General features: G+C 39.8%; 1 protein-coding gene across 1 annotated transcript in view; it reads right to left on the reverse strand.

Annotated features, from left to right (window-relative positions):
- Positions 1-14,507, reverse strand: part of plxna3 (plexin A3) — a 121,793-nt gene that overhangs the window by 31,221 nt on the left and 76,065 nt on the right. Inside the window, exons 7-12 of the mRNA XM_084720144.1 lie at positions 9,586-9,726; positions 4,822-4,922; positions 1,699-1,822; positions 1,405-1,561; positions 1,005-1,104; positions 158-272 (exon numbers count right to left, since the gene is read on the reverse strand). Of these exons, the coding sequence (XP_084576270.1) occupies positions 158-272; positions 1,005-1,104; positions 1,405-1,561; positions 1,699-1,822; positions 4,822-4,922; positions 9,586-9,726 (738 nt within the window). The remainder of the gene's footprint in view (positions 1-157; positions 273-1,004; positions 1,105-1,404; positions 1,562-1,698; positions 1,823-4,821; positions 4,923-9,585; positions 9,727-14,507) is intronic.

A 14,507-nucleotide genomic window follows, 5' to 3' on the forward strand; every position in this document is an offset into this window, starting at 1 on the left:
AAAATCTTTGGCCGGGGTGAAACCCTAAATCACAAATCAAAATAAAGTAAAAACATAGTAAAAGCAGACTTAAGAGTGTGTGTGTGTGTGTGTGAGTGTGTGTGTGTGTGTGTGTGTGTGTGTGTGTGTGTGTGTGTGTGTGTGTGTGTGTTTTTACCTCCATGTTGCTGACTCGTCCCTCCTGGAAGGAGCAGTCCTGTAGGTTGTTGGTGCAGACGTGACGATATTTACACCAGTGACACGGAAACACGCTGCTGACACAGGAAGTACACCTGGAGAGAGACAAAGAGACGAGGTGAGACAGACATCCGACAGGACTGTGGACCGCCAGAGGACAGGCAGGAACCTTACATCCAGTAAAACAGAGACGGAGGTTCAGGGATGGTTGATGGAGCGATAGCCATAATCTTTCATCTCCATTTTTTTCTCTAACTCGGTGACCATGGAAACGTTTACTGTTGGTCCGAGGGTGAAGATGAGCAGAAACATGTTTATAAAACATAAACATCGTCACTCTGCAGGGGTGAACACGGCAACTCATTCTAGACGTTGTCTCTGATTGGTCCACCATAAAACACAAAGACACAAACCTGAGCAGGTGAGAACACAGATGAAAGAGAAGTGTGTGTGTGTGTGTGTGTGTGTGTGGGTGTGTGTGTGTGTGTGTCCTCTGGCTATCCACACCAGCATGTTAAAAGACATTTAAACACTTCCAGTGCAGAGAGAGAGAGAGAGAGAGAGAGAGAGAGAGAGAGAGAGAGAGAGGGAGAGGGGAAGTGTTTCTGTGTTTTCTGTATCCAAGGTGCCAAGCTACTGTTGCCATGGCAACCACCACCACGCAGATTAGGTTATCCTCAATCTGGCCCCCGAAGGGAGGAGGAGAGGAACAAGGAGAGGAACAAGGAGAGGACACAAGAGAGGAAACAAGAGAGGCGAGGAGGCAAAAAATGGGAGGAGGTCAGGAGAGGAGGCTAGGTGAGGAGATGAGGAAGTTTCAGACTTACGAGTTGAGCACAGAGCAGTTGTAGTAGATGAAGTTGGTGGTGATGAACTGATGTCCCGTCTCAGTGGACCTCAGACTGAGCTGGACGACTCTCTTCTCTCCTGAAACAACATGAGGACGTCTCAGAGACACATCAGGAGGACAACATCAGGAGGACAACATCAGGAGGACAACATGGAGACATGTCAGGACGACAACATGGAGACAGGTCAAGAGGTCAACATCAGGAGGACAACATGGAGACACGTCAGGAGGTCAACATGGAGACATGTCAGGACGACAACATGGAGACAGGTCAGGAGGACAACATCAGGAGGACAACATCAGGAGGACAACATGGAGACACGTCAGGAGGACGCAGAGGACAGAGACACAGAACCAGACCAGTGTGTGTGTCTTACCGTAGGAGTGCGTGTGTGTCGGCAGGTCTCTCAGGGACGGGGACAGACACATCACTTGACCTTTAGCCAGAACCTCTCCAGGGGTTTCACTCAGGTCCTCAAACACACAGGACACGCCCCCTGACAGCGCCGGGACGTTCTGCACTCGAATGGTCAACTACAGACACAGAGAGAGAGTCAGTGTGTGTCCACGTCATCACCTGATCGTCCAATAAGACGCAGGTTTTACAGCGTGTTTAACCCGCCCACTGTTTAACTGAGGACAGCTAACGACCTGATTGGTCTGATTGGTACCTGTGTTGCCGGGGAGGTGACTGACATGTTGCTCGGGGTAACAGAGATGTCCACACATTGGTCCAGCCGGGTGTTGAAGTGCTGAGGCTCCTCCCACTTATCACATGCTTCCTGTCTGGAACACCTGAAGGGGTCAAAGGTCACCGTGAGGTCAGCACACACTTTTATTTATTTTCAAATTTTATCCTTTTTTTAAAATATATATAATTAATGTTATTTTAGATATTTATTACTTCATTATTATTTTGAAGTTTCTTATTTTCCAAATTATTTACTTATTCTGCTTATTCTTACTGTTTGAATGCTATATATTTAATATTTTACTTTTTATATTTTCATATTTTATCAATTCATTTTGTAACTTTACATTATTATTATATTGTAAAATGTAAAGTATTTGCTTAATTGCTAAGTTTTTGATTTCTCTGATTCAATTTTTAGACTATTTATTTATTTACTTTTTTATTTAATAATTCTAGTCATTAATTCAATAATTTATTCCTTAATTTTTAATTTAATCATTTCTTCTAAAGCCTACTTATTATCAATTGTTTTCATAATTGTATGTTAAAAGTTATAGTGTTTATTTATTTTACTTATTATATTCTTGTTTTTTATTCCATCATCCTGTGTGTCAGTAAACATGTGATTCATCTGTTTTATTACACATAACGTATGTTATTTGTTCCATTTATTATTCTATTTTTTAAAATTCATATTATTTAATTACTTACTTACCAAACGGCTTTTTAATTACTTTTCATTTTTAAATAATGTGAATCTCCCAGAGTGCATTTCAACACTCCCAGAAAACTGCAGGACTTGATTTAAATCAGTCACAGTTCATGTAAGAGTCATGAAGCTGCTTCACGTTTCAGTTCAAGAACCAGTTAACACTTTGAGATGGACGCCCAAATGATTGGTTTCATCAAAAAATATTATTGATGAGGTTATTGGGTGACCGTCCCTGCTGATCAGGATCAATATTACATGTTTTATATTCCTGATGAGGACAAACTGTTCATGACTCATGACATGAACTCCGTCTGTCTGCTGGTTTCAACATGAAGACGTCCTGAAGGAATCCAACATGTCCAGAACCTCTGCAGTCACTCTGCAGGCTTTTACTTTGAAAGGGAAGTTAATTGGTTCTTATCCAAAGAGGAACTTCCTGCACCTGCCTGGACGCAGAACATCAAAGACTTCTGACAACTGGAGTGTCAACAGAGTGTGTGTGTGTACCATTTATAGAAACATTAATGATGCCTCATGGGAACACACACACACACACACACACACACACACACACACACACACACACACACACACACACACACACACACACACACACTTCTGAGGCGTCTTCTTGTGTGTTTAAACCAAACACACATTTTCTTTATTTCTTTTTCTTCTGTCTCTTTTTCTTTTATTTAATCCTCCAGTTACAAGTGGCCAAAAGTATGTGGACAGCTGATCGTATGTATCATGTGACTGTGACATCATGTTAATGATAACGTTCTGTTCTAACAGCCTCCACTCGACACCATATACTTGGCGTCCAACAGCAACATGGACGCCAAAACTGCTGGTATCAAGAAGCCTCCGAGGCTAACAGTTTAGCTCATGAATGATACTGAAAAACACGACCTGTCATCCATGACTGGATGTACGGCCATGTTTTTTTTGGGGGGGAGAAGATGTCAAAAAACAATAAAAATATTAAAACAACAACAACAACATTTCAATAGTCTTGCTTTTATGTGATGTCGTCTTTTTATTGGTTTTACTCTATTTTATTGCTTTATTTTTATTTCATTTTATTGTTATTTTTATTTGTTTTATTCTTTTATTTCATTGCTTTTATTGCTTTTATTGTTTTTATTCATATTGTCATATAAACCTGATTGATACCTGATTTATCTATTGGGTTTTTTTTTAGTATCTTTTCTGTCTTTTTGTTTGAACTTCATCTGGTCTTGATCCTGTTTGGCTTCACTGTTCAGCTTCTGTCAGTTTATTATTTTCCTTGTTTCAAAGCTCTTTGTAAAACTCTGTTTTTAAAAGCTGTTATAAATAAAGTTATTAGATGTTGAACCTGCTGCAGAGATCAATGAATGAATTTCACTGGAAGAACAATGTTGTATAAAGACCAAACACACACTAAAGCACACTGTTATATCATATCATGTGCATCTAACACACACACACACACACACACACACACACACACACACACACACACACACACACACTTTGACAAAACACAGACCAAACCTCCTCCTGCCTCCTAATTGGCTGGCTGCCGGCTGTGAGGTCACAGGTCAACAAGAGACACAACATATCTCACAGCTGACACCTGAACACACACACACACACACACACACACACACACACAAATGACATCATCCCTGACATCCTGAACTTCCTGTCTCAGGTGATTCGACGAACAGCCGACCAATCAGAGTCGGCCAAAGTCTCGTTGAATTCCAAACAGCTGTTGGGAGGTTTCTTCCACTGAGGATCGCTTTATTAAATATGTTTATACTTAATGGGGTTTTTTTTTTTTATGCATCGCTGCAGATTAAATTCACAAACAGGATATAAAGTCGTTAAAATGAGTTAATCTTGAAACGTGCAGCAGAAACACGTTACTGCAGCAGGAATATTCTTCCATTTTACTGCAACATGAAGACTTTTACTACTTTAACTAAACTTTCCTGGTAATATTTACAAACTTTTACTTCAGGTTGAGTATTTTCACACTGTGTCATTAGTACTTTTACTGCAGTGAAGGATGAGGATTCTTCCTCCAGCGCTGCTCTCCACGCTTTTTGAAAATATCTTAAACGGCTCTGTAACTTTTACTTTCCTGTTTCATCTGTTTAATTGTGTTGAAATGTTTTTTTTATTCACAATACGATATTGAGACTTTTTTTAATGTTCCTTTTACATTTTGTCTCGATGCTTGTTATGTTTGATGTGAAGCACTTTCCCTGTTGTTTTCCTTGTTGTTGAAATGCGTGAAACAGATAAACTTGTCCTGATTTACTTCCTGTATCGAGACTAAAACGTCGGTCCAGGAACGTTTGGACTCGTGCTCGGTTCAGTTCTGAAGGTTCTTACTTGTTGAAGAGGACACACCAGCCGCAGTGAGGATCTCCTGAACCCAGACAGTCTGAGCAGCTGCTGTACTGCTCACAGCTCTCCACAGGAAGTCTGGTCACCTGAAACACACACACATTCAAAACAAACGTATTCATGTGCACTTTGACATGTTACATGTTGTTTTTAGGCTGCTGCAACAAGTCTCACAATAACACAAACAAACTAACAGACGGAGGCAGCAGCAGACCAACAACTCCTGAGTTCTGTGAGATAAAATGACTAATTTTGTCAGTGGAGTTTGGTTGGTTTGAAGGAGTGATATATTTGACTGATTTCACCATCAGAAAAGTCTGACAGCAAAGTAAAGAGGTGAAAATATTCTAAATGTAGCGTACACTCAGGCTGATGTTGATTTTTTTTCAGGTGTTCTGCTCTGTCCACAGCAGGACACGGCTGTATTGTTAAGAGTTTTTGGACAACAGTGGAGCTCTACGGCTCAGAAGAAGAAATCTGTGAGACACATATAATACTTGTTATAGATAAATTCATTCATATTTGGCTTCTTGGTGACAAAAAGGTGCTTAAAACTAAAGAAAATATGAAGTCTGTACAGAAAAATGTGTTTTTCTAAACTTTTTCTCTAACATTTAATTGATCGACAGTTTGATATTAAGGAGGCAAATTGACTTGATATTGATTTTATGGTTGTAAGACTTCATGGAAATCATCTGCTAATCATTTATTTGTGTGTGTGTGTGTGTGTGTGTGTGTGTGTGTGTGTGTGTGTGTGTGTGTGTGTGTGCATGTGTGTGTGCGCGTGCGTGCGTGTGTGTGTGTGTGTGTGTGCATGTGTGTTATCTCAGTGTGGTTTGGTGGTTTTCCGCTGACATTAACACAGCCTCAGGCCTGTGTGTAACACATTTGTCTTGATTTTGCAGACAGTTAGTCAGTGTGTGTGTGTGAGTAAGTGCATGTGTGTATGTGTGTGTGTGTGTGAGTAGTATCTTTTACCCAGAAGTCATTGCAGCCGGGAGACAGTAAACACAGTGAAACACAGTGGACACTCTGTCTGTCTCAGTCTCATTCAGATGTTCACACATGAATACGTTCATTGTCTCTGACACACACACACACACACGCGTGCGCGCGCGCACACACACACACACACACACACACACTGTCTCCTCTCTGACCTCATTATCAGGTCTTCTTCTTTTAAAGGAACAGTGACGCTGTATCTCGTCTCTGCCAGACTTCATTTAAAAAACGGCTGATTCTGCAGGTTTCATTCTCACACAGTCGTTCACGTTCACACCGTTTGTTCTCTGACACACACTCAGTTTAAACTGAACACACACATTCATCTGCTCCAACACGAGAACATGTCAATCATATTTAAAGTCTTTATCACATGTTAAAAAAAAACACACACACACAATCAAATGTTGTTTTAAATCATTTTCATGCAGGATTTTCATCTTTTCACAGATGAAATGTCAGATTTCACCTGTTTTGGATAATTTCATATTAAGTTTTCATGAAAATTTCATGAAATCAAAAAGGGAACTTTAAGGGAACTGAATAATAAACAACTGAAGGACCCACTTTGGCCTCAGCAGTAATTAAAGATTTCCTACAGAAGTTCTGCATTAGGTTCTTCAATAGATGAAGAAAAAAAAGAAGACTTCTGTATAAACATATTGTTATTTCAGCAGATTTCCTATGGAAGTTCTGTGTTGATTTTTTTTTAAACAAAGAAAATAATCTTTGTGTGAAAGAGAATCTTTGAAGTTCAATCATCAGACTTCCTGTAGACGTTCTGCATGATGTTATTCCAGAGATAAAGAACCAAAGTTCTATAGGAGAAAGACCAGTGAGTGTTAAATCAGCAGGTTTCCAGTAGAAGTTCTGCATCAGGTTTTTCAACAGATAAAGAAAACAAAGAACTGTTCTGTGCAGCATTACGCTTATATTCTTACTATGTTCTGACCATCATTTAGCTCATAAATCTGTGTCTGCGCTGATCTTAAATCAGTGAATATCTAATGGAAGTTCTGACTTTTTCCATGAGGAAAAACTCCACATGTGAGAAAGACATGCTGAGTTTAATCAGCAGATTTCTAACAGAAGCTCTGCATGAAGTTTTTCAACAGATAAAAAAAAAAAAAGAAGAAAATCCCTCTCAGGTGATGAAGAGTTGACTTCCACATGGACACCATCACATAAAACTGTTATTTCTGATGGATGTCAGGCTGATTTTTATTATGGAGCAGACATCCTGTAAAATTTTACTCTTTCAGATTGTTGAGTATCGAAGTCTTCAGAGTTCTTTATGTGATCGAATTTTAAACTAATAAACACAGCAAAGGTTTGATCCTTCATGTTTCTATTAGAAAGAAAGTCGTTTCTACAAGAAACTGCTCACAACAAAGTCTGTGGATTATCTCGAGCAGCTGAGTCATGAGTTCTAAAATGATTTCTAAAATTCAAGACAGACCTTCCATCTGAAATCTGCTGAAATTAAAACCCTTTGTTCTATAAAGAACAGTTTGTTTTCTTTATCTACTGAAAAACGTCACACAGAACTTCCACTGGAAATCTGATGATTCAACTTCCTTTTAAACAACGATTATTTTCTTTGTCTAAAAATTCAAGACAGAACTCAAATAGGAAATCTGCTGAAATAATCATATAATGAGTCTTTGTTCTATACAGAACTGTTCCTTTGTTCTTATTCCACTGAAAAACATGCAGAACTTCCATGATGATTTAACACTCATAAATCTTTCTTCTGTAGAGAACTTTGTTTTCTTTATCTATTGAAAAACTTTTTCCTTTTACCTAAAGTTTATTTAGTTTGTCAAAAAATCCAAGAATTTCTATTTGAAATTTTCTGATTTCTAAGATTTTCTCATGTCATGATGGATTTTTTTTGTATGAGGGGGAAAAAAAAGACAGAACGTCCATTAGAATTTTTCTGATTTAATTCTGATCAGTGCAGATTTATTAGTTTATTGATGATCAGAACATAACGAGCTGCTTTATTCAGCGTCTCCATCATGTCAGCTGTGAGTCTGGATGGATGTTGCGTTTCTGTTTTGCGTAGCAGGAAGTGATGTGATGAACGTTAAACACTGACAGAAATGTTCTGTCTCACACTAAACTGTACAGTTTACTAGCCGACAGTGTGTGTGTGTGTGTGTGTGTGTGTGTGAGAGAGAGAGAGAGAGAGAGAGAGAGAGAGAGAGAGAGTTGTTATGTAACACTGCAGTGAAACTGAGCTCTCCCACCTGTCAATCAAACTGTACCACTAAGATGATGATGATGATGATGATGATGGTTAGGTAGTTCACTCTGAGGCTACTACAATACATGGTCAAACGTTTGTGGACGCTCCAGGTGGAAATCGGATTTTTAAATAATCAGACTCAGTGACGATCAGCTGACCTCCACCAGCTGTTTACTGACATCAGACCCCAAACATGATGAGAACGTCAGAATAACCAACAAAGACAATCTGAAATACTGATATGTTTCTCAATTAAACATATGTGTGCGTGTGTGTGTGTGTGTGTGTGTGTGTGTGTGTGTGTGTGTGTGTGTGTGTGTGTGTGTCGTCAGCTGCACAGGAACTAACAGTTGTTGAACTCGACTCTGCTTCCTCTCAATGGTACAATAAGAGTTTTAACATGGGACACACACACACACACACACACACACACACACACACACACACACACACACACACACTCAGAAACACAGTGTGTATCGTGGCGCCAGCTGAGCGATATTCACATTCACAACTTCCTGTCTGCAGATGTTAAAACAACAGAATTCACACACACACACACACACACACACACACACACACACACACACACACACACACACTCACTGCAGTGCCTCTAATATGCTCTGTGTGTGTGTGTGTGTGTATGTGTGTGTGTGTGTGTGTGTGTGTGTGTGTGTGTGTAGCACATTAAAGTTGTCATTCTAGTGAATATTTTAATTATGACAAAATTCAACACAAAACTTCCAAAGAAAATCTGCTGATTTAAGACTCACACGTCTTTAGAAACGTTTTCTTTTTCTGTCTCTAATGAAAAACCTGATACACAACTTCCACTGGAAATCTGATGATTTAACTTAAAATATTTAATTTGTTCAAAGATTGTTTGTTATTTGTCAGAGTTTCTGTTTCAGTCTGAGCAGTGGAAATATACAGATCTGTGAGTTTAATGATCAGAACATGATTATATTAATATATTTTAATTATCAAAAAAAAAAATAAATTAAGACAGAACTTCCATTGGAAATCTGTCCTTCTTCTGTACAGAACTGTTCTGTGTTTTCTAGTGAAAAACCTGCATCAGGTTTTTCACTAGAAAACACAGAACAGTTCTGTACAGAAGAAGCAGAACTTTAATTGGAAAACTGATGATTCAGCTCCTTAAAATTGTTTCTTTCATGCATTATTTTCTTCACATGAATTCTATTAGAAATCTGCATGTTTTTAATATTCTGCCTCATATATGGAGAAAATACAGAAATTCTTTTAGATTTTTGTGTGATTTCAGTGCAAACATCCAGATTTGTGAGTTTAATGGTGGTCAGATCATCAATATATTTTAATTATCATAAGAATCCAAGCAGAACTTTTATTGGAAATCTGCTGATTTAAAACTCACTGCTGTTTTCCTGAGAACTGTATAAATGAAAAAACAGAAACATGACGTCTTCTTTCACTGACCAGAGATCAGACAAAGAGGTGTGCGTGTTTACCTGTCTGTCACTCAGCAGGTATATGTACTGATGGTCTGGACTGAACACCATGTCTCTCAGGATCGGCTTCCCCTCCACCACCGTCACCGTCTCATACAGCAAAGCATTCTGGGCCGGCGGCGGGATCCCATCCACGCGGATCTGAAACACATGAAGGAACAACACACGTTAGAGACATGCTCAAAGGCCAGAAGCCTGCTGGTTAGCTTGATGCTAAAAGTCCCATTAAACACAATGAGGAAGGCTAACAAGCTGCAGCATCACACAGAGAGCAGAAAACTACGAGAGCAAAACAAGATTCTGATTATAAAATAAGTTTGATTTCCTCATCCTGTTTTAAAAATCACAGACTAAAACCACACACACACACACACACACACACACACACACACACACACACACACACACTCAACCACAAGACTTCCATGATAACTTTTTGCATTTTCACTCAGAATTCATCATTTGAGTCAAAAATGGAAACTAAATCAAAAATGAACTCTGATGTCAATTTTGTTTCTTCCTCACTTACTGGCAAAATCACACTTAAAACCAGACACATTTTTGGAAATAATAATTATTTAAACACAGTCAGCTACATAAACTGACCAGACGATGAACTGCCAGAAAACAGAAGAGGTTCATTAGAGAACACACTGTAATATCTTTGTGATTCGTCCCAGAAATAATCCAGAAATAAAGATGATTTCAAAGATCTGTTGTGGACAAGAGGTGTCTAAAGTTTGGCCTGCAGGTGGCGCTGCACCTGTGACCTGATGCAAAATCATCAGAGTCACTAAAAACCATCAGGAGTGATCCTCTTTGAACCTCCAACGTTTTCCAGAAAGATCATGAAGATGAACCAAACTGCTGCAGCGACGTCTCACTCTGAACCAAAAGTGTTTTTATCAGAAAGACAGACGCCATTTTACAGACATGAGACCAAGTAATGGGATTACTGGATGGTGATGATGATGATGATGATGAAGATGACGATGATGATGAAGATGACGATGATGATGTTGATGGTGTGTGTGTGGTGTTAAACACAGCAGCGGGCTGAGCAGTCTGTTTGAAAATGTGGAGCGACTAAAATAAGATTCCCCAAATCTCCCCAAACCTCCCGCCTCCCTCCCCGCGTCTGACCCAGAAAAACACCACAGAGGAAGAGGAGGAGGAGGAGGAGGAAGAGGAGGGACATGGGGGGGAACGGGGGGTGCGGGAAACTGGGAGAGAGGAAGAGAGAGCATCGAGGACAGACAGGAGGGAGGAAAGAGAGATGAAGGAAGGAAGGAAGGAGGTGGGAAGAGAAAAAAAAACAGCTGGAGGTAAGGAGAGGAAATAAGGAAGGAGGAAAAAAGGAGGAAAAAAAGGTGAGGAGAAAAAGGAAGACAAGATGAAAGAAGAAAGAAAGGAGATAAGGTGGTGAATATAAGAAAGGAAAGAAGAGAAGGTAGGAGAGGAGGAATTGAAAGAAGGACATAAAGGAAAGAAGGAAGGATGCAAGACTGTGCAAAAGAAGGAAAGAAAAGGAAGGAAGGACAGAAGGAAGGAAGGAAATGAAACAAATGAGAAAGGAAGAATAAAAAAGACAGAAGGAAGAATGCAGAGTGAGAGAAAGAAAGTAGTTAGAGGTAAGGAAAGGAAGCAAGGACTGAGGAAAAAAAAGAAAAAAAGGAAGAAACGACGAGAGGAAGGATGGGAGATGTAAAGAGTAAAGGACAAAAAGAAAGGAGATAAGGTGGTGAATACAAGGGATGAAGGAAGAGAAGAAAAGAGGAGGACTGAAAGGAGGACACCAAGGAGAGATGGAAGGATGCAAGTTCTATGAAAGAAGGAAAGGAAATGATGACAGAAGGAAGAAAGGGAACAATACAAATGAGAAAGCAGGAATAACAAAAAAATGGGAGGAAGGAAATATTAAAGAAGAAAAAGAAAGAAAGTAAGAACAGAAGGAAAGAAGCTGAGAAAGAAAAAGAGCAGAGGAGAAAAGGGAAGAAAGGATAAGAGGAAGGAAGGGAGGGAAGGTGGAGGAAGCAAAGATGAAAGAAGGACAGAAAGAAGGGAGGTAAGGTGACAAATAGAGTGGAAGGAGGAGAAGGAAAGAGAAAAGGATTAAAAGAAGGAGACAAAGGAAAGAAGGAAGGATGCAAGGTTGGGTGAAAGAAGGAAAGGAAAAGGAAGTAAGGACAGAAGGAAGGAAGGAAAGGACACAAATGAGAAAGGACGAATACAGCAAAAAGCGTGAGAAAAAGAAAGGAGTTAGAGGTAAGGAAAGGAAACAAAGACAGAAGGAAGGAAAGAAAACAGAAGAAAAAGGAAGAAAGGATGAAAGGGAGGAAGGGAGGGGAGGTGGAGGAAGTAAAGGACAGAAAGGAGATAAGATGGAAGAAAGAAGAGAAGGAAAGAGAGGAGGACTGAAAGAAGGACACAAAGGAAAGAAGGAAGGAAGCAAGGTTTGATATAAGAAGCAAAGAAAAGGAAGTAAGGACAGAAGGGAGGAAGGAAACATAAATGAGAAAGGAAGAATACAGAGTGTGAGAAGAGGTAAGGAAAGGAAGGAAAAAAGAAAATGAGGGAGGAGGAAGGAAGGAGGCAAAGTAGGAAGGGAGAAAGGAAGGAAGGAAGAGAGGAAGGGAGAAAAGAAACAAAGAAAGATGAAGAAAGCCGAGCGAAGGATGAAGGAGGAGTGTGTGTAGTTCTCTGAGTGTGTTAATTAGCTGTCTGCTCGTTAAGCAGCCGAGCTTAATTAGAGCTGACGAGCTACACACACACACACGCACACACACAAACACGCACGCACGGACGGACGCACACACACACACACACACACACACACACAAACACACACACACACACACACACAGTGATGAGGCAGCAGGTCTGACTCACAACAGAACCCACAGTTACACAAATCCTGTTTCACGGACACACACACACACACACACACACACACACACACACACACACACACACACACACACACACACACAGGCAGCAGCAGCAGCAGCAGAGTGAGGGAGGAGACGTTAAAGTAGGACACTGCAGCAGACAGCAAATGCAACACACACTGATACAAGTTTCTGACAGAAATCTGAGCTGTAAAAATGTGTTAAAGTTATAATCCGTCAGTTTTTTTCTACAGTGAAACGTCAAACACTAAAACCCTGTGGAAAAGTCTGTCGGTTTTATTTTCTGATGTTTGTTTTTGACCAGAACACAAGAAAAAAACACTAAAAAGACAAATTTTGAATAGGAATTTGTTACTGTGCTGCTTCTAGTCTTTGTGCTAAGCTAGGCTAAATATTTCTCTGCACAGAGACGAGACATCTGACACAAAATATTGTGTGGCTCGTTCTGAATGATCCTGCAGATAAATCAGTCCTCAATCTATTCTGGTGTTGGCCTGTTTCTGCTTCTATTTGTGTTTTATATTTTGTACCTGAGTGTAATGACAATAAAGACCTTTCTGATTCTGACTCTAATAAAGTTTTGGTTTCTTCTGTTGGAGCTTAAAAATTCTGTTTTTCTACACTTTGTGTTGAGACACATTTCAAACCGTCGCACTCTCTGTTCACTCAGCTGTAATGAAGACACAAAGACTTTCACCAAACCTGCCAACACGGAAACATTTTGTCTGTTCACACACTGATCACTGGTGACCAAGACGAGAAACGATCAGAGGAAACAAGAGAAGAAGAGAAGAACACATGAGAGTAGAAGGAGAAGAAGAATGGAGTGATGGAGCGATAGAGGAAGTGACCTCTGACCTCCGGCTGGGAGTCAAACCGTCAACACCTGCTTTGTTCTGCACACAGCCTGAGGACACACACACACACACACACACACACACACACACACACACACACACACACACACACACACACACACGTGACCTTTAACCTCTCACCCTGAGACAATCCGTCTGCTGTCTGTTGTATTGTCTACTGCCTCTGTGTGTGTGTGTGTGTGTGTGTGTGTGTGTGTGTGTGTGTGTGTGTGTGCATGCGCTGACAGACACACTGTCGCTGTTAACGTTTCATTAACTGTCAGGATCACATGACAACAAACTGAAGCTGTTCAGCTGTATTGATACATGATCTGCACACGAGGAGAAAACATGGACGACGAGACGATAAAAGAGAGTTTGACTTTTCTTGTCCACGTCACAAACAGATGAATGACGTCACCATTCGGAGGAGATTCAACATAAATTTTATGTTGCAATAAAGTATTAAGAGAAAGCTGCTACATGCATATGATTACATAAAATAATAGAAACTAAATATATTTATTCAACATATCTTATTTCATTCTATGTAAACAACACATCACCATAGCAACGTTTGACTCTTGTTTTTCACACAATAAGAAAATCTGAATGTCTATTCAATGTTAATGAGGTGCCTCCTGTCTGTATTTGTTTTGTCCCTGCTGTTGTTTGTCTCTTTTGTCTTGTCAGGTCTCCTGTGTCAGTGTCCTCCTGTTAATCAATATTAATGAAAAAAAAAAAACATCTAAAAATAAAAACAAATTTAAAAAATCACATTAGAAAGATGGTTATTTGTTGAATGAAAATCTACTTGGGGCTCCAGGAATCAGACTTCCTGCTGCAGCGTTAAAACACACTCTGCTCCTCCATCCTGATCAATACTCGGTGGTTTGATCAGAGAGGATCGATCAGATCTGTGTGCAGCTGTTCTGATCAGACGTCCTGCAGCGAATCAATCAGCTGATCAGTTTACAGTTGAAGTGGAGTCAAAGATCAGATCAGATCAGAACCGACAGCCTCTGATCACTGATCAATAGATAAGCATCATGTGAAGGTTTTGTTGATTATCTAAATGTTTCAAGTGAAAAACTGATAAGGGTGTGTGTGTGTGTGTGTGTGTGTGTGTGTATGTGTGTGAGAGAGAGAGAGAGAG

This window comes from Lutjanus erythropterus, chromosome 6 (assembly GCF_056507025.1).
Source record: "Lutjanus erythropterus isolate fLutEry1 chromosome 6, fLutEry1.hap2, whole genome shotgun sequence".
NCBI classification, from domain to species: Eukaryota; Metazoa; Chordata; class Actinopteri; order Lutjaniformes; family Lutjanidae; genus Lutjanus; species Lutjanus erythropterus.